General features: G+C 41.7%; 1 protein-coding gene across 3 annotated transcripts; it reads right to left on the bottom strand.

Moving 5' to 3' along the window:
* Positions 1-1831: 1831 nt before the first annotated feature.
* On the bottom strand, positions 1832-15545 carry LOC118770979 (cAMP-responsive element modulator-like). Of its 3 annotated transcripts, none has more exons than XM_036518785.1 (8): positions 15420-15545; positions 11303-11429; positions 9982-10128; positions 9399-9496; positions 8770-8912; positions 8292-8480; positions 3893-4049; positions 1832-2672 (listed from the first exon to the last, which is right to left on the bottom strand). In XM_036518785.1, exons 2-8 carry the CDS (start codon positions 11423-11425, stop codon positions 2528-2530), a joined length of 1002 nt encoding a protein of 333 aa, XP_036374678.1. In that variant the 5' UTR covers positions 11426-11429; positions 15420-15545; the 3' UTR covers positions 1832-2527. The 3 variants fall into 3 exon arrangements, with proteins under 3 accessions (XP_036374678.1, XP_036374677.1, XP_036374679.1); XM_036518784.1 differs by having other exon boundaries at positions 2590-3136; positions 15420-15544; XM_036518786.1 differs by lacking the exons at positions 8292-8480; positions 8770-8912; positions 9399-9496; ... (1 more) ...; positions 11303-11429; positions 15420-15545 and adding an exon at positions 6479-6597 and having other exon boundaries at positions 2590-3136.
* Between the last annotated feature and the right edge of the window lie 9207 nt (positions 15546-24752).

Here is a 24752-nt window from a genome sequence, read left to right on the forward strand (position 1 = left end):
ATTGCCTCAGTAAAAATATCCAGCTGTGTAAACGGATAACATTGTGAAGAACTGTAACCTATGTAAGTCGCTTTGGATAAAAGCGTCTGCTAAATGAATAAATGTAAATGTAAATATTGTGTTGGCATCACAGCACTCAGTTTAAATGGGCAAAGCAGCATTGCTGTCATGCCTTTGTGTGATCAGACACTGGAATATGATAGGGGAGGTGATGCGTATGCTCTGTTCCAGCGTACCAGTTACCACCAGCCAAACGCACTGCATGAGGAATGTTGGCATACTGTAGGCCATCTAAGTGACTCACACCTAGGTCAATTTCCTAGAAAATAGGGTTCTACTGCCATTACAGGTTTGTCTAAATGTAACCTCAATTGAAAGCATGCACGGATTATGTCTGTACATTCAGTCAGGGTCACATTACATTAATTACAAAACCCTGTTATTATGCATTACTTACTTCGACTGTGATGTTGAATGCACCGTCTAGTTAACAGAAAGACATAAACACTACAGGCATTCAAAACAAGCATTATTGTTTTAAAGCATCTGCAATCATTGGTGAAAGCAAAAAGTCAGGATTTAATATGTACGACTGTAAGCAGTCTTTGGAGAAAGAAAGTGACTCCAGCAGCTGTTGCAGTTATTCTGTTTCATCAGTGGTGTGGACAGCCTTGTGTCAGCAGAAAATCTTACCACATTCCCAGGGCCAGGAGAAAAGTAGACAATTCTCTGTAACTTTCCACGAATGCAATCTTCAGTCCTGTGGACTTGCGTCCGATTAGAAACAGAGGTATGAATTTGTGCATTACTACAGTGGAAAGAAAATAAACAGGCGTGCAAATGGCAGCACTTCTGGATATAGGACACTTATTAGTACTTTTGGTTGTTTCTTCCAACTTCTGAGTGTATGAAATCATGTTTCCAGAACCACTTTGCGGTGTTAAGACTATGGGCAAATGGACAAGGCATAATTAAATCCCTGGGGAAAATATTTCAGACGTGCTGGCCATGTGAATACCTTCAAAATGTATTGCACTGGGGTAAAACCCACAACCAGAATTCACAAAAACAGCTCAGGTACAACTCTGATCACAGATGTTATTTCAAAAGGGGGGATGTTGTAATCAGAGATGCATTACCCAGCATTTTTTTGACCGATACAAAGTAACTCAAGAAGTTCCCTAAAAGAGACCATCTTTACATGAAAATAACAGGCCTCAAAAAAGTTTGAGTTCTACGACACCATTGCATCAAATACAGAGATACTAACTGTTCTTAGAAGCAAAACAATTTCTGAGAAGGATCAATAATTCTGTATATGGCTGTTGTAAAAAAGAATCAAGAAGTACTGGGCTGAAAAAAAACGCAATCTAAAGTCATTCTCACAGCATCATAACCTCTCTTCTGTCCAAATGCACTTGTTTTAAGAATCATTCTTCACACCTTAGGCTTACCTTATCTGTTGTGGTTAACATGAGGAAGGATTTTGCAGCATGACAACCGTGCAAAGCACAGGGGTGAGAAGCACCTTATACTTACGTGACATAGGCGCCAAACACAATGGGCGAATTTAAAACACGACTCCACAAGGCAGCCATGCATTCGGCAGCCAGGGTGGTGCAGGTTGAACACAATGCCACGGTGTGGCTTTTTTAACCCTTTGCTGGGCTTTCTTTCATTCCCCAGCCCCACTCTGTTAGCATAGCTCTCCACTTGAACACACAAATTAACAAAAGCAGACACTATCAATGTACTGTGTGTGAGAAAACGGATTCTTCTGATGACAAACAAAAAAAAAAAAAAGACCAAATAAATACTTGTTAAACAGCCGATAACAATTTTAATAAAAAATTCCTCTCAGAGGTACATCTGCTGGTCATTCCCAGGATGGCGGTCAATGCCTACTCCAGGCCAGTCATACAGAGCATTCAGATGCTCTCTCACAAGACTTGTCAACTCGCTGCACGTAAAAGCTCTATATTTACATCAATAGAACGTTTGACAATCAAAAATAAGCTTCTGGGGCAGTTCAGCTTTTTGGACAGTTCTGCAGTGTAATACATGTCTCTAGAAAATTCTTTTTCATTGGATACTTGGAAACAAAATGCATGACAAATAGCGTGTGCCGAAAGATCCACCCAAACCACGCCAAGGGTCTTCTCATCCCCACAGGTGATAACGGGAAACTAGGGCCGCACTTTGGGGCTTAAAAATGACCAGTGCTTTACAACTGCAATTATCAGTGAAAATGTGTACCTCGCTGTAGCTTGAAATTCATTTTGACCTCAGTGGGAAAAAGTTAAGACGTGACACTGAGCGTGACTTGGGCATACTAACACGACGCCAAATCAACAGAACTTAACAATGACATTTACAAACGCTTAAAACGTCCAGCGCAACCCTGTCCCCGGGGTAGAGCTTGCCGTAGGTCGGCCTGAGACGCTGCCCGGCTGAGGTCGATCGGCAGAGAGGAATGTGAAATGCAGCAGTGTTTGCGGGGCGGGTGGGGGGGGCCGTCTGGGCGCGGCTAATCGGACACCCAGCCGTGCACGCCCCTCAGGTGCTGGAGCTCGTCGGTCAGCTTCTTCCTCTGCAGCTCCAGCAGCGTGAGCCGGTTCTCCAGGCACTGCACGTAGTCCCTCCTCCGCCGGCGGCACTCTCTCGCGGCCTCCCTGCAAGAAGCAGAACGGACAGGGGCAGCGCGGGGCACTGTGGCACCGCGGGGCCGCGCCCGCGGGGCGGGGTGGGGTGGGGTGGGGACGGGGGGTGGCTAGGGAGACCGCCGCCCAACACGCGCGACACCTCTCACAAGGTCTTCGTAACAACCAGGCCAAAAGCGAGAAACGGCGAAAAACAAACAAACAAAAAAAAAAACCCGACGACAAAAAAAGGGGTGAAAATAGCTCAGCCCCAGAATCCTTTGGGGCGATGTGTAAAACCGCACCAGCTCATGCCTCTATCAGTCTCTCGGTTCCCACACCGCACCTGCGGCTATTCGGCCTTATGGCAGTAAATGTCTTTTAGCGCTTTCAGCTCCTCAATGAGGGTCTTGTTTTGGTTCTCGAGCACCGCCACCCGATTTTCCAGACATTTGACGTACTCTTTCTTCTTTCGCCGGCACTCCCGGGCTGCTTCCCTGGAACCAACACAACAGACATCGGCCATGAAATACCGGTGAGCACCGCAACACCAGGGAGGCCTCCACCGCAAGACCCCAATACTGAAAACACAGGTCCTCCACAGGCCCCAAAGAGCACAATACAGAAGAGGTTACGAAGCCAACTCCATTAACAAATCACAGTATAATTATGACGTTACATGCCTCTCCAACAGCTACTTTCAGAATTAAAATTACAGCAAAACATTACATCAACGGCTGGATAAAGCACATAATTGCAGTCACCAAATTACCACCTTATATTTACAGAAAACACCTGCCCAAGCACATCTATGGTACAGAGTGAGGTTCCCACAAGCAGCAAGCATTCGCAAAGGGGGAAAAACGTCAACACAAAGGACGTGGGAGACTGCATGCAAAAACAAGCACCCGTCAGCAAAAAGAGCACGGTGTACAGGGAGAGACGCGGTGCAGAGCAGAAATACCCATCCTGAAGAGGAGTGATCTACGAGCACAAGCACAAGCAGGTTCGCACGGCACACCTGAACCCAATTATCAGGATGGCAGACGAATCTCAGAGCATGCACTATTGCACAATATCAACATGGCTTGTAACAGATGTATAATATCCAAGTGTCCTGACAGTTTCCAGTCATTTCTAGGCTCTTTTCCCTTTATATACAGTGTCTCTGACAGATTTGGCCTCTGGAAGAGCGTGCTGCTCAGGCATTAACAATGAGACTGTGACGGACGGCCTGGTGGTGCCCCCCTTACCTGTTCTTCATGAGCCGGACCTCCCGTTTGCGCGTGGCCTCCTCGGCGTGCTGTTGGGGGCTGTGCAGAGACCCCGGGGAGGCGGCCATCACCACGCCTTGGGGCAGGCTGGAGGTGGGGGCGCGGATCTGGTAGGCGGGCATGTCTCCGGTGGCAGCTGCCAAACGAACACACTGACAGTCAGCATGCGTACTACCCGCCAACACTGTGCTGATGCAGTATTGTAGCCATCACAACACACCCAATGTGTCACCTGCAAGCAGCTTTACAGTGTAAGCATGCAAGGCACAGCATTTTAAGACCCCTGTGGTGGAAAACATTTTCAGCAGTTTTGAACTCTCAGAAGTATGAATGAACGTTTAATGCGAGACCAATTTAATGATCTGGGACTTTAATACTGAAGTGAAACACTGTCATTGACAGTAACCAAGAAAGTAAAATAAAATGTAAAATAAGACCAGAGATCTGCATGATTTTCTGAGAAACTAAAAAAAAAAAACACAATTGGATAAGTTTGTAAAAAAATAAAATTACTTTGTTTTGATATTTTATAAAACTTTTTTTAGAAAATATTAATGGCACAAAGCTATTCCATTCCATCAGAAACTTTATGGGATTAATCTACTCATTTCCTGTTTGTAAGTCACATCCTATTAATACCAACAACAGGAAACAGAAGCAGCTAACAATCCCACCAGGTTAAAATTATCTTGGTGTGTGCAAATCCAATGAACTGCACTATCGTTTTAACTGTAGGGCGAGGGTTATTTCTAGCCACAAGAAAAGAAAGCACTAATGCCATTGAAAGGATCGCTCGTCAGCGTGACGTCAAAGGTCTTGATCCGTCAGAGTTCCTGGCTTTGCAAGCATTCCAAAGCACAAAAGGCAGACTGACAAAAGTACATCAAATTAATTTCACTTAACTGAGGATTTTGTGTAGCTGGGTTTGGAGTCACGGCAGCAAAGTCAAGTTCATTAACTAACTTAATAAGAATGTGCCAGATCCAACATTAAAGAACATTAATCTCTACTCGAAGGGCCTCCTATTTAGCATGTGCTCTTGTGCGTATAAAAATACGAAATTTCACAAACCCAAGAGCCTGTCTATGGGCTTACTGCTGTATTACACGGTAAATGAAATTGACGTAATCGGGGCAAACAGAATGCATGCTGGTCTCTGACTGAGGATGTAGTCTCTTAGCTTATCAGCACACAATGCTGAGAGTCAAATGAAAGCCAGTCCATGGCTTGCTTTATGTAACGGTGCTACAAAACGCTAAACAATGAAGGATTATCCAACAATGCTCTGCTCCCTTTATCATGTAGATTAAGAATGTGCGCGCTGACGTTAATAAGGAAAGAAGATTTAAAGTTTTCTCCAGGGGGCTGACTAGTGTGATGACCTTCCTGTCCAAGCAAACAATGTTCTTTTGCTAACAGACTTACATTTGTGAGCCTGTAAATATATGGTAACATTAAGAGATGAGTTTCTGTTCAGCTGCTTTTTAATGAGAAATAAAGCGTGTCCAGTTTGAACAGGTGCAGGCTGTTTAGCTCCAGTGCTAGATTTGATTTAGATGAGATTTATCTTTTCTCGATCAGACAAATTACTTCATCTCCTTTTTCGGGCTTGATGTTGTTTTTCACGCAATAAATTTGTACTGGAAGGGTACTAAATGGGAAATCAATTCCACCAATAAAACAATTTAACTAAATTAAATTACATGTACTACTTAAGAGGGTTACAGATTCAATAAATTAATAACATGATGCGCTGTGCTTTATTAAACAACAAGCATCCATTGATTTAAAAAAAAACATTATCAAGTATGCACTTTAATTTGATTTGAGCAGACTGTTTTCCAAGTCCGTGGAAATGATGTCACAGCTCATTCCATGAGACCTTCAGCGGCTGACAGAGGGCTGCAGCGCAGCCTCTCGGAATGATTCAGCGGCTGGAGCCTTGCTCCCGCTGAAGGGGACGGCCCGTAATCACAGCATGACTCGGGACTGACGTCAGCGCGTGGCTTACTAGCCGTTTAGCACCTCCGTTTCCCTCCCGGGGTCTGGTTCCAGGAAATGTGACGACGTCAGCCCTCTGTCAGCCGAACGGCCCGGGCGCTCTGGCGTTTCAGCGGCAGACAGAGGAAAAAGAAACTCAACACTCTGGGCAGCTCTCGGGCTGCTGAAAGCTCCCGGGCTGTTCAAAAGCTCTTCATCCTGTCTTTAATTTGCCTTTGATTTGTTTTCGGTTCATTCAGTTTTAAATAGCAACTCACATTTTGGTGTTTGTCTTTTCTCCTACTAAAGTAGAAAGCAGACTGTAGTCAACAAACAACTGTTAGCAGTCCGTTCACTTATCCGCATTTTTTTTGCAGAAGACATCAAAACAGAAACACCTCAAAAGCATATAATCTTTGAAATCTTGTTTCCCCATGAACCCAAGATTCTTTAAAACATGCATGATTAATGCAGTGTAAAACCATCTGGTCTATTCCCCTCTGACTTTAAAGCCACCACATTCAGAGTTCACTCAAGCTACATTATTTAAAAACTCGTAAAAAGACTAAAGCAGCATTGACATACCTGATTCAGTCTCGTCTCCAGTAACAGCCATATCTGTGCTTTAATAATCCTGGAGAAACGTTCTCCTTCTGCTTTCTGTGTGAAGTGGTTGCCAATCAACTATGTCTATGGCTACAATTTAGGGCATTGACATCACAATGACATCACCAAGCTCCTGAAGTCAATAACATGGCTTGGCCCTGGAGCCCCTCCCCCCTGCTCTGAGATCAAGGCTTTGGCACTTTGGAGGAGGCACACAGCTCGACAGGAGCAACACAATGCATCAGTGTCAGCTGGGAGACGGGGGGGGGGGCGGAGGGGTCAGAAGTATTTTTAGACCGTATGACGCAATTCAATTTTACATAAGAGACGAGTAACCCGCAAGAGGACAATAGACAAATTCATCCAGAAAAAAATGGTATTTTGTAGTTCACACGCATTAGAGCACTTCTGGACAACCCTTTATATGCTTACAATTTGCTTAACTAGAGAGAATCTCATCTTCTCTTGCTGAGGTACAGAACATATATTAAAATTACCTTCATAAGTATTGTAAACTGAAACATTTTACAACGTTGTCCTTTCAAAAGAAATACTACATCATTCCTCTTCAGAGGTAAGAGGGAAAAAAATGTCAAGAATTCACATAAGATGTGAGTGACGTTAGCTGATGCTAGACAAGGTTACTTTACAGGAAACCCATAGCATGAATGACACATACTGTACATTACATTGCACTGCTGTGGGAGCTGAAGAATGCAGTGGTATGCTTTCCCTAAAGCACAATGAGGCGACACATATGAATCCTGCCTCTCGCTGGTACAGACACTGGATGGAAAACACTTCCCCTCCACATGTTGATTTAGCCTGTGACGCGCTCCCAGCAGGGGGGCTACGCCAACATCTGATAAGGGGACGGAAAAAGCTCTGAAAAGGGTCATTAAACCTGCGAGTGTTTTTCCGAAGCACACCGGAGGCGCAGCGCGGTGCTGGAGCTGCCGGGCCGACTTCAGCACTAATGACCCGGTCATCACGCGTCATCTGCCATCCGTGTGCACTAAGCTGAACACGACACCACCAAAGGGACCTATCCATTACATTTTTGGAGGCAATTAAAAACTCAATTGCTAATTTATCGTGCAGCAATCTACGGACATTACTGACTAAAGGTCATGCTGAGGTTGAGATTAAACAGACATCCAACTGAATATGGGAATTTGGGGATCTACGGATATGCCTTCATGGACAGAAGCAATCCTTACTGCTAAGCGTTTGCATAATATGACTGCTGAAAAAAAAAAAAAAAGCTTACACCAATTATGTCCTATCCATCTTATTCCCTAAATGTTACATTACAAACTTCAGCTTCATTCCTTTGTCAAGTGTTAATGCAAAATAATATGCAAACAATCTCATGATTATTTGCTCCTCTTCTTCTGCACACGCCTGTTCTTGCACCTGTGTTTGAAATCTGCGTCCTTCCTCCCTGTCCTCATGCATGTCTAGTTCAGACAGTTAAAGACAGTTTCCCACACGCAACATGAATCATGTGGGAAACGATAGCTGCCAAAAGCAGAGAGGCCAGAGGCAGACTCAAATGGCCAGCCGTCACAGGAAAGGAAGAGTTCGCCGAGGACAAACCTCTCCTCAGCGTCGCTAAATCACAACAGCACTGCACCAATTCAGCACAGATCTGTCTCCCGTCCAACGGTTCACAGAGAGATTGTACTGGTCGTGCTTTTTATTAAACCGCTGGTCAGGCAGACGCCAGTGCTGATGGGACACAGGTGCTCAGAGTTGCCAGGCACAGCAGTGAGGAGAGAGTGGCGCTAACCTTGCACGACCACCTGGCTGCCTGGCACAAAGAACTGCTGCGGGCCGTCCCCGGACTGCGCGGCGTACTGCACGATGGTGGCGCCCGGCTGGGGCGTTCCCGAATTCGACATGGTCAGCGTCTGCAGGCCCTGCAGCCCGTCCCCTCCTGGGCTGGCGATCTGGATGGCTCCACCCTGGGTTATAGCGACTGCAGGAGGCAGGAGTGGAAGTAACCGTTAGGACCCTCTGCTGTCTCAGCCACTGGGCCCTGGTCTGAGACTGCATAGTATCTGCTGTGCAGTCTTTAGACCCCCACATGGATAAGTAATGCATATCTAACTGACATCTTCAGGGAGTAAGCCACCACGGAACTGTGGAGAAGCTATTAACCATTTTGTGAAATACAGTTTGTGGACAGCAAGCTCGCTAGACAACAGAGATCTATTTTACAGCATTCTTCATTCCTCATTCCTACAGGTATCCGCAGTGAAACTCACTATATTGGCCTGTGCTGGTCTGATAGATAGAGGCTGGTGTGGGCACGGTTGGCACGCTGGCAGCAGTCACTTCCTCCTCAGATTTCTCCTCCTCGATTTTTGGAACGGCCGGTGTGTCTGACGATAATTCATTGAGAATTTTCCTGCAATAAATCATATTCAAAAAATGAATTTCAAATTCTCCCATTTAACGCAGTGACAGTGCTCAGAGAGAAGCAATAATGTCAAACTCATTCAGTCCTACTCTACCAAGACAAAAGTTCCAATGATTTCCACCACAAACGTGTTTTACCAGGACACCACAATGAAGTGTTGATGCTATCCATACTTCACGTTTACTATATTGCAATTATCTGAATAATATATCAGTGTGAAACACAGCAAAGCAAGACCTAGAAAATGCCAACAGTACTGATAAAATCATAGTCATGTGCATACTCAGGAGGAGTGTTCCATTATACACGCATCCTTGATTTCCTGTCTGCAATAAAACAACAGTGGGTGCATAACTTTGTGCACATCCACTTCTGAAAGCTCCAGCCAAAGAGCCAGCAGCGCTCTGAAAGGGTCAGCCCCAATACACGTCCTCATTCCAGCATGCAAATGCCTGTGAGCAAAGCCTGTCGCACCGGTAAGACGGACGCCTGGAGAGGATCTCTCTTCTCTTCTGGGAGTCGCTGACAGCCTCTGTAGTTTCTCCATCTTCTGATTCAGCTACTGCTGCTACCTGGTAAACATTGGGATGTGGGAACGTAAACTTTGCAAGTCGGGGCACTGCATAAGCACGGTGTCACATACTGTACCCTAAGCTGCATAATTTCAGTGTGGCTTTACTACACATATCTTCACTAACAACATATGCAGCATATGCTCTTATCAAACTAACCAGCCGGCAGGACATATATGCTTAAAACATAGTAATATGCAAAAAAATGTTTACAATATTTCTGTCAAATTCAAATAACCTACAAGACACAGAATTAAACAAATCCTGTACATGAAGGTTAAACTGATAAGCTTACACATAAGCCCACTGACTCAGATGAATCCAATTAAGACACACACTGCTGTCCTATAAACACACACACAGGAGCTGTGTTCTCCTCTGCTGTGTGACAGCTTCATTCACACTTTGAGCAGTGCCACAACAATCGGTCACAAACAGCAGGTGCAAGTTAAGCGGCAGCTGTAGCAGGGGCTGACAGTTCGTACCTGAACGGTTTGTATTTGTGGCGACTGAATGACAGATGGCTGGGGGGCCTGGATAACTCCCTGGACCTGAACGGTTTGGCCTCCGGGTAACTGAACCACCGTCACAGCTGGAGACCCTCCGACCCCTCCACTACTGCCTACTGACACCTACAAAGAATTACATCATCAAACTCTATATAGAGGATTGGTAATATTGCAATGCATGCATATGTTTTCCCATATGACATGACAAAGGCACGTTCCCATTAAAACCCCAGAAGTGAGGCCATAAACAGGGGCTTTCTTTGCATTCCTCAGATAAAATTCTCCCTGAGTTACAGAACGTGGTATGCATTCATTTACATTCTGCCTACAGTAATGGTTTGATGAGATTTCATTAACATGTTCCTTATTTCATTACCTGCACAAATCAAAGCAGCCACGGCCTCAATGTCCAGAATGCTAACTTAGATAATTAAAGAATGTAGAAACCGACTGTTTAGCAAATATAGGTGCAGCATTATCCACTAATCCAGAGTTTTGCAAGCTTGTCCATGACCACACACTAGTTTTCATTACAGCGAAATGTATAATTTCCCAAGCATGTAAAGAATTAATATCAGATATTTATTTACTGAACTGTTGATCAACGGGATCTGTTCTTAGACTAACTGACAGACAGAAAGAAACACACAGCAGTCCTATATGCTGAAAGTGTGAACGCCCATTAAGTGAAACTATACACCTGAGTCACTACCCTGCACTAACCGACAGGCAAGATCAAAGACTGATGTGCCATACTGTAATCGGGGCCATTTAGCTTATCAGTTTAGGGCAAACAAAATATCATAATTAGAAAGCAAACAATTTGAGAAGCAGTTCAAATATTTTGAAAAACACAAAGGAAGCTCACATAAAAATACTGTTTACACCACACTATATATAAATATATGCATTTTTAGATAACCTTACACATACAATGGACATGTACCAATAATAAGACTTTGCATACAAAGACAGAAATTTTTGCACAACAAATGCTTCCCATTTCACCTTTAATTCTGAAGTGTTTAACAAATCTGTTTTTGAATCTTTTTTGTTTGACAGCACAGAAATGAATATCTGTATGGAAATATTAAATCCTATCTTTTACATACTCTCTCCTAATATGCATTCAATTGTGCTCTAACAAAGACAATCATTATATGCATTTCCCTGCAGAATATAAAGCAGGCTTCACTTATTTTCATCATAATGAATGAAATCAAAATCTACAGATACAGTTACAGTTACAAAGAAAAGTGAGAATAGCTGCTCATCACACTAATTTGTTGACATTTACCTGTGTAAGTGAAGAAATGGGAGAGTTGGCAGACTCATTCTGAATTTGAATGGCTTCTCCATCAGACAAAGAATCATTTACACTTCCATCCTGCTGAGAGGTAACCACAGTTTCCATGGTCATTGGACTAAAAAGAACAGAAAATATATACTCTGCTTATTTCTTCTAAATATTTAGAGTAACACATTTCAGTTAACAAAACTGTGACAATACATAAACAGACAGGCCAGAGGAAGGCTCTGGCATCAAATTAATCAAACATTTTTGATTTGCTTACTTTGTATTTAAAGAAAAAAAAATTACAGAGGTCTGTGTATTCTAATTATCACAATTTTTTCCAGTCAGTGGCCACTCCAGAGTACTCTGCATGAAAATGGTAAAGGTTTCTCTAATTTCACTTAGATCACTGGTAAATAATTACGATAACTGAGATTTAAGTATTTAAATGTGTGTGTAAATTTCTCTCACATTTGACAGTTCATCTTAAACCACATAAGTGTATTAATTGTAAGGCGATGACCTGGAACAATGTGGAAGTTCATGCTGTACAAACTGTGATTATTTATCAATTCACGATCCTATCAGGAGACCAACAGAGGATCTTTTATAGCAAGGCAGGCCCCTGGTAACCCTAGGGCTTGATGCCTTATACATCCATTCAGAGTTCCATGTGCGCCCCTGAAGTGTGTGGGAGCAGCAGGGAGATATTATAAATTAGATTAATGCTAAAATTACTAACATAACATACTTAAAAACCTACTACAGTCTTAAACACAAGTGTGCCCTTGAGCAAGGTGTGTTTGGGTTGTGCAAGATGGTTGACAGTTCTGAGAAGAATGGATTGAACTGTGCATTGAAAATTTGAAAACATTTTTTACAGGTTGGTCATACCTGCTTCAGAGAATGCAGTTATGTGTGCTATACGGGTGTGCACATATTTAATATTAAAACTTCAAAGGTTTTGAACTGCTGGATAATGTTCATGCTTTTTGTTTTCTAATATTGAGAGCCCATTACTTCAAACTGTTGTTTCATACACCTTCTCTTGCACTTTCATGTATGTCAGTATGTTTGTAATTCCTGGCTATAAACTTACATTCAGTATGCCAGTTAACACTTGTGTTTTCTTGTACAGTGAAGGGTTTATGATTATACCCTCCACCAGCTCAACTTCTGCAAATATAAATGGTTACCCTAATGTCACCTGTAACCACTGAGCAAAAATGTAAATAACATGAAAGAAGTTCTATCCTAATGCTTTCCAATTTTAAGCACTAAAAGAGTATTCTAATTTTGGAGTATTAATTTTTACAATAATGTTGGGAATGCCAAGCAGAATGCAAAGCAAAGAAAATGATAGCCTTGCGGTAAGCAGTATGGTTTGTACATATTTTGTTATGGTTAACTCATTAAAAATAAGGGCTTTTCCTTCAACCACAAGCATCCTTTGATTTTTATATAAGCAAGCATTTACAGAATTCAAGAAAGGTTCACCATTCCCCTTGAAAAAAATGAATAATAAAATAAATACTGGGTACTGGAACTCCACAAATAAACAGTTGACAGATGTTCAACATATATAACTGAAACAGTCATAAGTTTCAAAATGTACACCCATCCGATTTATCAAAATATGATTCAGATACTAACAGTGTTTAAAGTTGCTTTATTGGTACGTTTATTCTGTTAAATAAACAGCATTTATCACCGACACCCAGAGTTGATCACACAGTAATTACAGCAACTAGTGAGAGGGGGACCAACTGAGCCGCCAGCAATAATTTCAAGTTTACAGCTGCTTTTTCGTGCACTTCGAAAAAGGTGAAAACATTTCAGTATAGCTAGATCTAACTCTTGCAGATCAAATAGTATATTCGCGCAGCACTTTTAACTGCCATATTTATGCACACATTGAATTTTCACTCTAAAAAATGTCTAGCTTTATTTCATAGCTAGTCTAACTTAGTAAAGTGACTATCAATTCGATAAGTTCGCAAACAATGCCAGTTTTATTTGCACAACACCATGCCATATCGCTGGTGGCTATCCAGTCAAATCGTGTCGCTTGACAGGTACGTCATGTACTTTACGATATGTACTCGGTAATGAAATGAGGGCGACAGAAAAGTCCATGTCGCCAACAAGACAAATTATAGGTCGCAATCCGACAAGTGGAGGAGAATTCAGCATGTTACAGCTAACCTTCCAAAGGACTTGCTATTTGCTAAGACCTTTGAGGTCCGTGGATTCACATTACTGTCATTTGTGAAAGTCGCCTGAGTAGTGCAGTGAATACCAGCAACTTATCCAAGGCGTTGCCTTTTGCTAATGGACCAAAGAGAGGAAATAAAGAAGTCTGCGCCATTTCTAGAACCTTCGTTGTAATCAACTGACGCCATTTTAAAAAGCAGTTAGCGGGCAACATGCAGATTTATCGAAGTTGGCGAACTTGGCTATCTAACAATTTTAAAATGTGTCTAACTAGTTAGCTAAATGTCCGCATCAGCGTTTCAGCAGTTAGCAGCGTTAGCAGTCGAGCAGTTAAACTAAGTTGACGGCCTGAGTAAAGAACTGCAAACTTGGAAAAATTAAGTAAAAATAAAGTATTAGCTGCCCAGCTGAGACCATTTGATCATATTTAGTCTAGCTAAGGTTGCAACCTGTTCCAAGTGTCTCGCAAGTTAGCAAGCTACCGTAGGTTAACGTTACGGCCAGAAACAAATGACACTTTACCGACAAGGTGACGTTAGCTCGCTAGCTTTAAAAAAAAAAAAACCTACTTGAAAATAGACTAGCGAGCTTTTCTGGCCAACAACCGAAGTACATTTGATACTGTAAATCATATCCACAATCTAATAATAGTTTTGCTAGACAACGTTAGCTAACATGTACAGTGAGCGTCTTGATACTAGTTAGCAAGCCATTCGGATTCGTAAAACAGCTAGAAATTAGACTTAAAATAATTTGCTACATGCATGCTGCAAAATGCAAAAAAACACAACTACAGCGTTAATCCATTCTTAGTACCTTCGATTTATTCGCGATCTATTAGGCTAGCTAGAATAGCCACCCTAGCGCGCTGACATGCAGCCACATTAGCTGCGGTTAGCAACCTGCACCCGCCCTTTGATCCTGCAGTTTGAAATTAACGTTAACGTTAACTGGCTGTCGAACAGCATTCATAACTTGTCTAATTTGAAAGAGTTAGCCAAGTTGCTGGCCCGGTCAATTCTAGCAAACTTGCCAGCGAAAGACAATTTCAAATGTAAAAACTTGACGTTAACCACCCAAACACCTACTCCAATTATATAAATTAGATGAATACTGGAATCATATCGTAAATTTAACCGTAAGTTACAACATTTAGGTCAATGAACAGGCTAAGGTTGGATGCAAATGCAGGTAACAACCGTCAGTTTTCTGTGTTGTCTGTTACTGACGTAACGTTGACTAGCTAGCAATCTAGCTAATGTTAGCCAACGAGAGATATGAAATTGGAACTACAGTAACAGTAAAAAGTTATCTTGGTTTTAATATGGCTGCACCTGCTGTGGATTGTAACTTCTCATGCTAACGTTTAATAGATCCATTTCGCCTGCTTGCTTGTTAACATTAGCCAACTAGCTAGCTAATTCAACGTTAGCGAACTAGTCAGGCACATGAATCAATTTAAAATGTGCACATTCCGATGTTCAAAAACCAGCTACCATCCAGATTTAACATTGGCAACTTACTAGCGCGAACCATTTCCAATAAACTAATAATAAAGAATTAATTTATAACGTTCAAGATAGGTAGTTGGCTAACATCTGGAGACTAACCAAACCCGCCAAGCTAGCTAGCATGTCAGTCTATAAAGAAATAGCACTGAATGTGACAGAATAAACTAAGTATCGCTAACTTAGCGGGCCAGTCTAGCTATTTGAAAAAGACAGTTTCTTTGAGTAAAACGTTGGCGTTTCCCCCAGTCAAAGCGGTTAAGTTAGGCTGGCCAGCATTAATGACACGTCTGTTGTCAGTCGCTCGGGGAGGAACCTTCTCCTCTCCCTGTCTTTTGCTCTTTATTTCCCCCCTTAAGAGCCTCCTCTTGTTGTTTGTAATGACTGCAATAACTTACCGAAGTTTTTTACGTAGTGGGGCTCGTCACTGATTACGGTAGGAGTGGATGGCCTGAGCCGCTGCACACGTAGTCCCCACGTCAGCTCTGATGATGTTGTGCAAAAAATGTCGGCGAGATTCTCGGCGTCTCTAACAAAACACGGGAGGGCTACGGGGGGAAGAAAAAACAACCCACACGAGGGGAGGAGTTTAAACGGACGGGGAGAAGGAGGGCGGAAGAGGAGTGAATGCAGTTTCCAAGTCTAAGTGAGATCTGAGTTTGCGACAACGAAGTGAAAATTAACGTCTTGATTTTGAAGGACATGTTTGAAGATCGCATTTCACGCGTGCGGCGAAGTACTCAACGGTTACTTTCGGAATGTTTATCGATTTGCACGCTACCCTTTGCGTTATTTTAAACGGCGTTTTTTTTACGTAGCGCATGGAGTCCACAGCCGGGGGTTCCACGAGTCACCATGCAGCAGGGTTAAATGACAGTTGTTTTGACAATTTAACCCTTACTGTTTTGACATTTGACAGCAGTAAAAAATACCCTAAATGTCATTCTTTTAGCCTGAAATTTGATGACTTTTCCTAAAGAGACCCAAACTACAGAAAAATGAAAATATTTTAAAATTTTATACTTTTGTACAGGTGCAGGATTTTTGTACATTGAGGCTGTTCTGTACCTATTGAAATGGATTTACCAGTGTGTGTCAAATCAAGGAAAATGGTTATTTTAGGGAATCTTGACACAGTGAAACTGTACATGCCATGTCTGTGCATTTTTTATGGGACAGTGGTGATCTTGAAACTGTCTCGAGAACTGTCTGTGTTCCCACCACATTTGCCCAGGTTCCCGCAGAGACAGGCACCTGTTGGTCTTTGAAGGTTCATGGGGGAATCTCGAAACAGTGAAAGAGTAAAACAGCATAAGGATGATCATACATGGTAAACATAAGGAACAGTCATACAGAGGTCAGAGGGTGCCTTGACACAGGCACGAGATCTGAACCTGCAATGTAACAAAATAATCTAAAAGAGGTGTTGGGGAGGTCATAAGCATATAAAGGTACCAGAGCTGCCATTTCATTGACTGAGGTTATGGCAGCAATAAAATATATTAAAATCATTATGCTTGTTATATTTTCATGTCTTGGGTAAAACAGGACATCATATTGTGTGAAAGTAGATGTTGTGTAATACCTATATAAACGAGTGGTGTAATACCTAAAAAATACACCATCCCTACTCTCTGAAACATCAATTAAAGATTAATCATCCATTTATTAATGCCAGATAGACTATTTATACATTTTAAAACGAATCTGTAGTCAAAATTTGGTATAGAGACTTATTAAGAGGGAATTCTTGGCCCGGGTCAAAACTGACCCGTACCATACTGTGAAGGCATGGAATATGAACAGTATGTATCCAAATCGCTTTTGAATTTATAGTCAGACATAACTGAAATGAAGAGGGGTAGCAGCAATGTTCACATGCATGTAGTATCCCACCAAACTATATCATCTACTGGGACAAATATGTTACCTGTTGTATTTTAGGTCATTTTTTAATTTTCGTATAGGATTTTAAACTTTTGGTAATTTACCTAATTTGTGATAGGAAGTATAGATCGAAAACTGTCAGAAATACCAAAATGCTAGATGTCACAACCCATGTGTGAATCTACATGCAATTGCTGTGACAGATGATTTTATTTTTTGTAGTTATGTTTTGCTTTTCTCTCAGGCAAGCTTAGTAATGTATCTTGCACATGCAGTTAAAACATTCTACGATAAAAATACAAAACCCTTAATGAAGGTAGATAGTAATAGTCTAAACCTTTGAAAGATTTTTGAGGACTAACATGTCACAAGCTGACACAGCACTGACAAATTCTGAAATATTGGTCACCATGGACCATGATATTATCATACCAGGAACTTTTATTAGAGGGATATGCTGCCCATTTCTATCCATACAGACATTTGCACAATGTCTAAAACTAGTTTGGCCATGAACACCAGTTTATAAATGTCATTTTTTGGCATAGTAAAATCAAGGTGGTGGATTTTGTTATTTTCTTGATGTAGGTATTTGCTTGTAGTCCCTGTTATGTAAATCACGATGCCTGACAGACATACCGAATACCAGTGGAAGCATTGGAATGAAAAATAATTTGGTTAACATCATCTGCTTCGGTGAGATAGAGGCCACTGAAAAAACACATGATAGTTCATGTGTAGAAAGGAAAGAAAGTTGGATCCAAAACAGAACCTTCATGTATTCCTGAGGAGAGGGGGTGCAGAGACAACTTCTTTACATGACCTGAGAAGTGCCATTAACAAGATATGAGTAGAATCATGCATTCATTTTTAAATGGATGATTCAATGTGGTTTAATTGTAGTCTCATCATTAGTTTTAGTCTTAGGAAGACTATTGTAAGACTGCATAAGGTGCCATTTTTCATCTGTAGAAAGCATCTTTCTATTTCTGTCTTTTTCGCTGGCATCCAAACACTTTGCTAGACAGCAGTTTTTTTCTCAATATATTTTATGTGCTGGGCATTATGGTAATTAATGTGAGGTAGGAGATTTGCTGTATTGAAATTCTCATCTTATTCCTCATATTATGCACCATTGCACTTAAGCAAGTGTCATTGCATGTTGTGAGTGAGCTCAAATTGTTGTTGAAGTGGATTGCTTGATTCTTACAAATGGAATATTTAAGCAGCATTAGTGTACAATAGACTCTGACCCAGTGTTTTCAGTGAGTAATTGTCATAAATGGAGTGCACTGTACCAGAAATTCCCAGATCATCAGAGCTAAGTGAAGGGTTCAGTGTTCTATACTTTCAAATGCAGCAAGTAGTTCAGGGAACAAAATTATGATCAAAATGCTGAGTTAAAAGGGTCACTTACAGATGGATGAAAGAAAACAGGCACTGAAATGAGAAGAGAGAAGAAGAGCTTGCAAGTAATGAGCTGCAAGTTGTTACACAATGCATCATTTAATGTTATCCATTAAAATACAGTTTGAATATGTGGGGGCCGCAGTGAAGTGTACTGTTAAGAATGAGGGCTCATAATCAAAAGGTTGCTGGCTCAATTCCATGCAGAGGCACTGCTGCTGTATTCTTGCTGTATTCTTGGGCAAGGTACTTAACCCAGAATTACCTCCATCTAGCTGAATAACTGGATAACATGTAAAAATTGTAACCTATGTAAGTCACTCTGGATAAGAGTGTCTGCTAAATGAAAATAATGTAGTTTAATGTAGTGAATATGGTAAATATACTGTAAACACCCAAGCTCATCAGTGTCAAGCTCATGTTTGTTAACAATCCCATATTAATCTCAAAGGCAAGTTTATGCATCATTATTCTGTTCAGGAATAGAGGCATGTTCACGTCCTTTGGTCTTAGACCTGCACCACCTGAATGAATTCTTTTGCTTAGGGCTGATGTTGCTGAGGTGCATGAAAACATTTGGGCCAAGTGAGCAAGCCTCAGAACATGCTCCACATTGCCAAATGCAGAGTTTGCATGCCAAGTGGTGGCTGTTTGGAATAAATGTTGATTTCATATGTAATATCATCAGCCTGTGAGTAGACATGGTTCTTCATAGTGCAAGGTCTTGCCTATAATATAATAATTCAAGAGGCTTCACGTTTTATAATGTTTCTGCATACTGACCCAGTGCCCCATTTAACACAAGCAATTAATGTTACACGGGCTATTTGCATGCTCTTTTGAATACTGCTGAAATTACACTCATTCCAGCCCAGCCTGTGACAGAGTCAAGGTTGCAGATGTGCAGATCAATGAAAGTTGCAATTCAGTTGTGCACCTTGTGATGAGTAAAAAGGAAAGTGTGTGGCTGTTGAAAAAAAAAAGAACAAGATTGAAAATATTCTCAAGCTTACGTTGTTACTGATAATGAAAAAAAATCCATTTTAAAACAACATATTACCCAAATGTAATGCACCATTGTTAAAGAACTGTCTTTGTAATATTATCTAAATTCAAATATATACATAACAAACAAAGCATACATACAAAGTTAAAATGCTTTTCTGAACTCAACCTTGATCTGCAAGCTGCACAATTTGAACATTCTTTGCTAATCAATAGTGGAACCATCAATATGCACAATTCTATTCATTTATCACTTGGCTCATGCACTGTAACAAGGTCACGTGGTAATTTGCTTGCATGCAAATACATTTACATTTACATTTACATTTATTTATTTAGCAGACGCTTTTATCCAAAGCGACTTACAAAAGTGCATAGAGGCAAAGGCCTCTAAAATATCACACTGGACCAGTTTACAAAGGAAAAAACAATATTTATGGAATTGTTGATGCTTGACATGATATTCATTCACAAAACTTTTTTTCATGCCAAGGATGAAGTTTGCTTCCTGGCACTGCTAAAGACCATCTGAAACTGTTTTTTTTTTTCTTCATAAATGTAGAATTATTGTAAAGTATCTGAGGATCTGACCCATATGTCCGAGGAGAAAGAAGTCAAGAACTGCTCTTTGGAGTTGATTCTGTTAGATATATAAAAACAGTTACAGTTTTCATCACAACGTGTTAGTGAAGATGAAAAATGTCATCCTCTATGTTGCTGTGTGCTGTAGACATTAATTTACAAACAGCTCATTTAATCTGAGAACGTTTGTGTAACCTATTCTATAAATTATGTGGCAAACAGGATGTTTAATTATTGACTGGCCTCGTTTATTTTTCACATTTAATTTTCAGATTCTAATAGATGATTATTACATATGTATTTCGCCTGTTTAAGATTCAGATCCACCTCGAGCCCAGTCTTATTGTATCCTGACATCTAGTGGTTGAATAAAAAAAAGAAAATCGGATTTCTTACGTGAAAGTTGAATGTTTTTTCGTTGTGTGGTATAATCAGAATGAATTTATAAAAATTTACGGAAACTTTCATTTTATGTACATATTGAATGTTCGATCTTTAAATGTGTGAATATGAGTAATGGTTGCCTATTGAGAATAAAAGAGTCTGTGTATAGTTGCATTTCATTGCCATATTCTCTAGTGGAGTTGACATGTGTACTTTGTATTCATAAATTGTAATAATGATGGAAAGTGGATACTTTATTCTAGTTTTTATGTGCACATAGGCCTCTTAGTCTCTAATCTGACCATGATGCACTTTGTCCTTAAATTTCAGAAATGAAGTCTAACATTGCGTTTATTTTTTTTTGACAAATTATGAGTTTAGTGGCCACTATGTGCAAGAAATACATAACTAAATAATTTTTAAAATGTTAATATATTAGACGTGCTTCGCAGTTAAATGTAATAGAGGCTATTAAACGTAATGGAGGCGAGTCGATTCAGTTGAGACTATTAAGCTTTTAGAGCCGTCTTTGCTGTCACAATTAATCGAAATCTGATTTCACGTTTGGCTTTAGCAGTAGCTATAATTGCATTACAACAAAGTGTATTTCATCAGCTGAGGAAGGTGCGCCCGGTGCTCTACAAGTTCAGGTTGGTTCCACTGTCGATAGCCAATTAGTGTTGGCAACATTATTTTAAGTTAATACCCGCGTTATCATGTGCTTCACCACCATCGCTTATAGCATTTTACATCGTTTTGTAACATGTATTAACTTCTTCATTGCGTGTTTATTGTTTTGATATTTAGGTGGGCGTAGAAGGTTCGGTGGCAACGCTATTTATCTGATCGAGCAGCTGATTAGAACAGTGGCTCCCCAGATGCATTATTATTTAGCTGTAGCATTTAGGTAGCGAAAGTGACGGTACATTGACAGCTATAGCGGTAGCCTTGGTCAGATAGAAACAAAAGACAAGGCGAATACCAATACACCATCTGTCTCCTGATTCCGGTCACTATCTCCTACAGAAGAATCACTTGCTGTCGCCTTGCTCTCACTGTCTCCAACCTTTTGACCCCCAACAACAACCTGCCTGTTTCAGGAGGCCTATATGGAACTGTCAGTCTGCAACCCAGAAAGCTGACTTCATCACAACATATGCCTCCCTTCTCTACACCCAGTTCCTCGCCCTCACAGAGACATGGATCTCCCCAGACATCGCCACAACCTTGACAGCCCTCTCTGCTGCATACTCCTTCTCCCGCACACTCCCCGACTGCAGATAGCAGTCCTGGAAATTCTGATCCCTCTCTCCTTGATTTTCATGCTGTTACTGTCACTAACCCATCGAGAATGTAAACAACATCAGCGCACACACTACCTGGCCCCCTGGGAGACTCCCTTGAGGAACTGGATGTTCTCTTTAGCTCCTTCCCAAAGGATGCTACCCCCATGGTCTTTCTGGGGGACTTCATTCACCTAGAGACCCCTCAGGCTTCTGGATTCCTCCCCCCTGCTCCACTCCTTTGACCTCATCCTAATGCAGTTGCATCTGACACATAAGGCAGGCAAACAGCTGGACCTGGTGTTCCTGAGGGTCTGTTCCTCCTCAGACTTGGAAATTACAAATGACCCCCCCCCCCCCCCCCCCCCCCCCCCACACACACACACACACACACACACAAATACACACATATGCAGCCCCTCACCTTCTGCTTTCTCTTCTGTAGTTCTTTCTTGTCTCCTGCTTCTTGATTCTTCCAATAAACTTTCTAGTAATTCTACTGCATCCAGCTTTCTCTCCTCTGTCATCTTCTCTTGATTCTCTGTCCTCTAACTTCCAGGCCTGCATGTCACAGTCAGCTTTGTCTGTGGCTAATGGATTCACTCCAAGATCAGGGCCAAGCTTCGTTTTGCTGAACGGAAGTGGAGAAAATCAAGCTCCTCTACTGATCTGCTGAACTATGAAGCATTTCTGCTGATTTCTGCTTCCTTTTGTGAATTCAGGATTCAAAACTCAACAACTCACCCACGTACACAGTTTTCTACCTTCTCTTCCCTCCTTATTCCCCTGTCTCCCCCACCCCCTTCTGATCTCTCTGCAGATCACGGCAACCCAAAAATTAGACATTTGGAACTCCCTCCAGTCACCACAGCCCTTATGTTTTTTCCTCCCTCCCACTCTCCTACCCAATGTCTCTCTACCTTCAGATGTCTCTCATCCCCTTAAATCACAACAACCTACCACCTGTGCCCTGGATCCCATTCCCTCACCTCACCTGCAGATTGTCATTCCCAGCCTTCTACATCTCTGCTCTAAATTTGTCATTCACCACAGGCTGGGTGCCTGCAGCCTTCAAGGAGGCGTGAGTCACATCCCTGCTGAAAAGAACTCAGCTGGTCTCTCCCTTTCTCTGTAAAACACTTGAATGAGCTGTGGCAATCCAACTATCCTCCTTTCTCTCCCAGAATAAAGTTCCAGACACCTTTCAGTCTGGCTTCAGGAGTGGTCATCCAACAGACTGTTCTCTTCAACACTGAAGGCCTTCTATCAGCCAAAGCATTTTCCCACTCCATCTCAATTCTTCTGGACCTTTCTGCCTTCTCTGGTAATGGACCACACTCTACTTCTGTCTACCCTGGCTACAGTGGGGAAGTCGGTGTGTGAGTTGTGCTGTGGGTTCAATCCTACGTCTGTGGACGCTCTTTCAGAATGTCTTGGAATGGTGGTTTGTCTGCACCCCATAACCTGCTTACAGGTGTCCCTTAAGGCTCTTGTACTCACCACCCCCTTCTTTCTTTACAGTCAATCTCTTGGCTCATCTCCTCCCATGGCTTTTCATACCACTTCTATGCTGATGACACTCAACTTTTCCTCTCTTTTCTGCCATCTAACTCTCTGCGCTACATCTTGTTTGCCTGAAGGATAGTTCACAGTGGATGGTGGACCACCACCTAAAGCTTAACTTGGCTAAGACTGAGGGGATGTAAAGCATCTCCCTGTTTCAAGACCACTCCCTCAGTCTAGACTCCACAGGCTTTTTCACCAATGCTACTGCCAAAAGCCTTAGTGTAATAGTTGATAACCAGCTGTCCTCCTCTGTTAACAGCAGTAAGTCAGTCACACAGATTCCTTTTGTACAACATCCAATGTATCTGCACTTACCTCACTATGTATTCTACACAGCTCCTAGATCAGGCCTTTGTACCCTCACATCTGGCCTACTGTAACTCCCTCTTTGCTTGCTCTGCCATCAAACTCTTGCAAGTAAGCCAGAATGCAGCTGCACAACTTGTAGAACCTCTGTAAACATGGTCAAGTCACACCCTTCCTCACTTCACTGGCTTCCTGTTATTGCTTGCATCAAGTTCAAACCTTGGTGCTGGCATACAGGACAGTGAATGAGACCGTCCCCTCATACATCCAACCACTCTTCAAACCGTGCATACTATATAGATCAGTACACTGTACAACCATGAGGCAACTGACTGTTCCATCCCAGCAGGGTCACTCCTCTCAGACCCAATATCTGTCTGTACTGGTCCCCTAGTGGTGGAATGAACTTCCCATAGGGGTCAGGACAATGCAATCACTGACAATCTTCTGATGCAGTTTGAAGGCCCAACTCTTGAGACTACATCTCAGTTCTACCTCAATCCCCACTGCCTAAAACCTGCTACTTGTACTACTTGCTGTTTATTTTACGTGTAGTATCGCAATATGTAATGGATTCTGTGATCCACTGAGTGATGTATGGCAGCATGTGTACTTAGCTTTCCCCAGTTTCTCGGCTGTCAAGTCAGGTTAGCACAAATTAACCTGTGGTATGGCTGGAACAATGTTATGCACAGTCACTGGTCTGGGAGTGTTAGCCTGGTCTCACACTGTTGTTCATTCAGCTTGAATGTATGCAGTTCTGCTCTTGTGCTGGAAGTTACTCTTGATAAGAGTTTCTGCTAAATTCATGTGCAAATGTACTTTGTGTGCTATTTGACTGGAAATTCAAATTAAAGATTTGTGCATGGGAAAAATATGCATGTCAAGACTATCACATTGACTGCAAATTGTCGTTCTTGACTGTTGGTGGTCTCAATAAACTCAGTCATAGACTAACTTTATGGTAATTAACAGCGTTCTTGGGCAATATTTACTTCTCGGACTTGGCGAGAAAAATACCGTCTGATCCCCAATGTTTTGAAGTTTGCGTATTTAGACCCCAACGGGCACCCATAGCTGAGGGTGACACCATCAAACATGGGGGTGTTATGAAATTATAACTTCTCAGCAGAACTAATATACGTCACATTACAAAGAAGTAGTATTCCAAATATCTGTTTTTTAAATATATCATGTAATTAGCTGAAACGTTCTGAGTAAAACATGCATTTTGAAATGTACACGATTGTTGTCCCCTCGTGTCCCCCCTCCAGCTGATGTAATATGGTGTCACCTATGAGGTCGGGAATG

Source organism: Megalops cyprinoides, chromosome 24 (genome assembly GCF_013368585.1).
Source record: "Megalops cyprinoides isolate fMegCyp1 chromosome 24, fMegCyp1.pri, whole genome shotgun sequence".
Lineage (NCBI taxonomy): Eukaryota > Metazoa > Chordata > Actinopteri > Elopiformes > Megalopidae > Megalops > Megalops cyprinoides.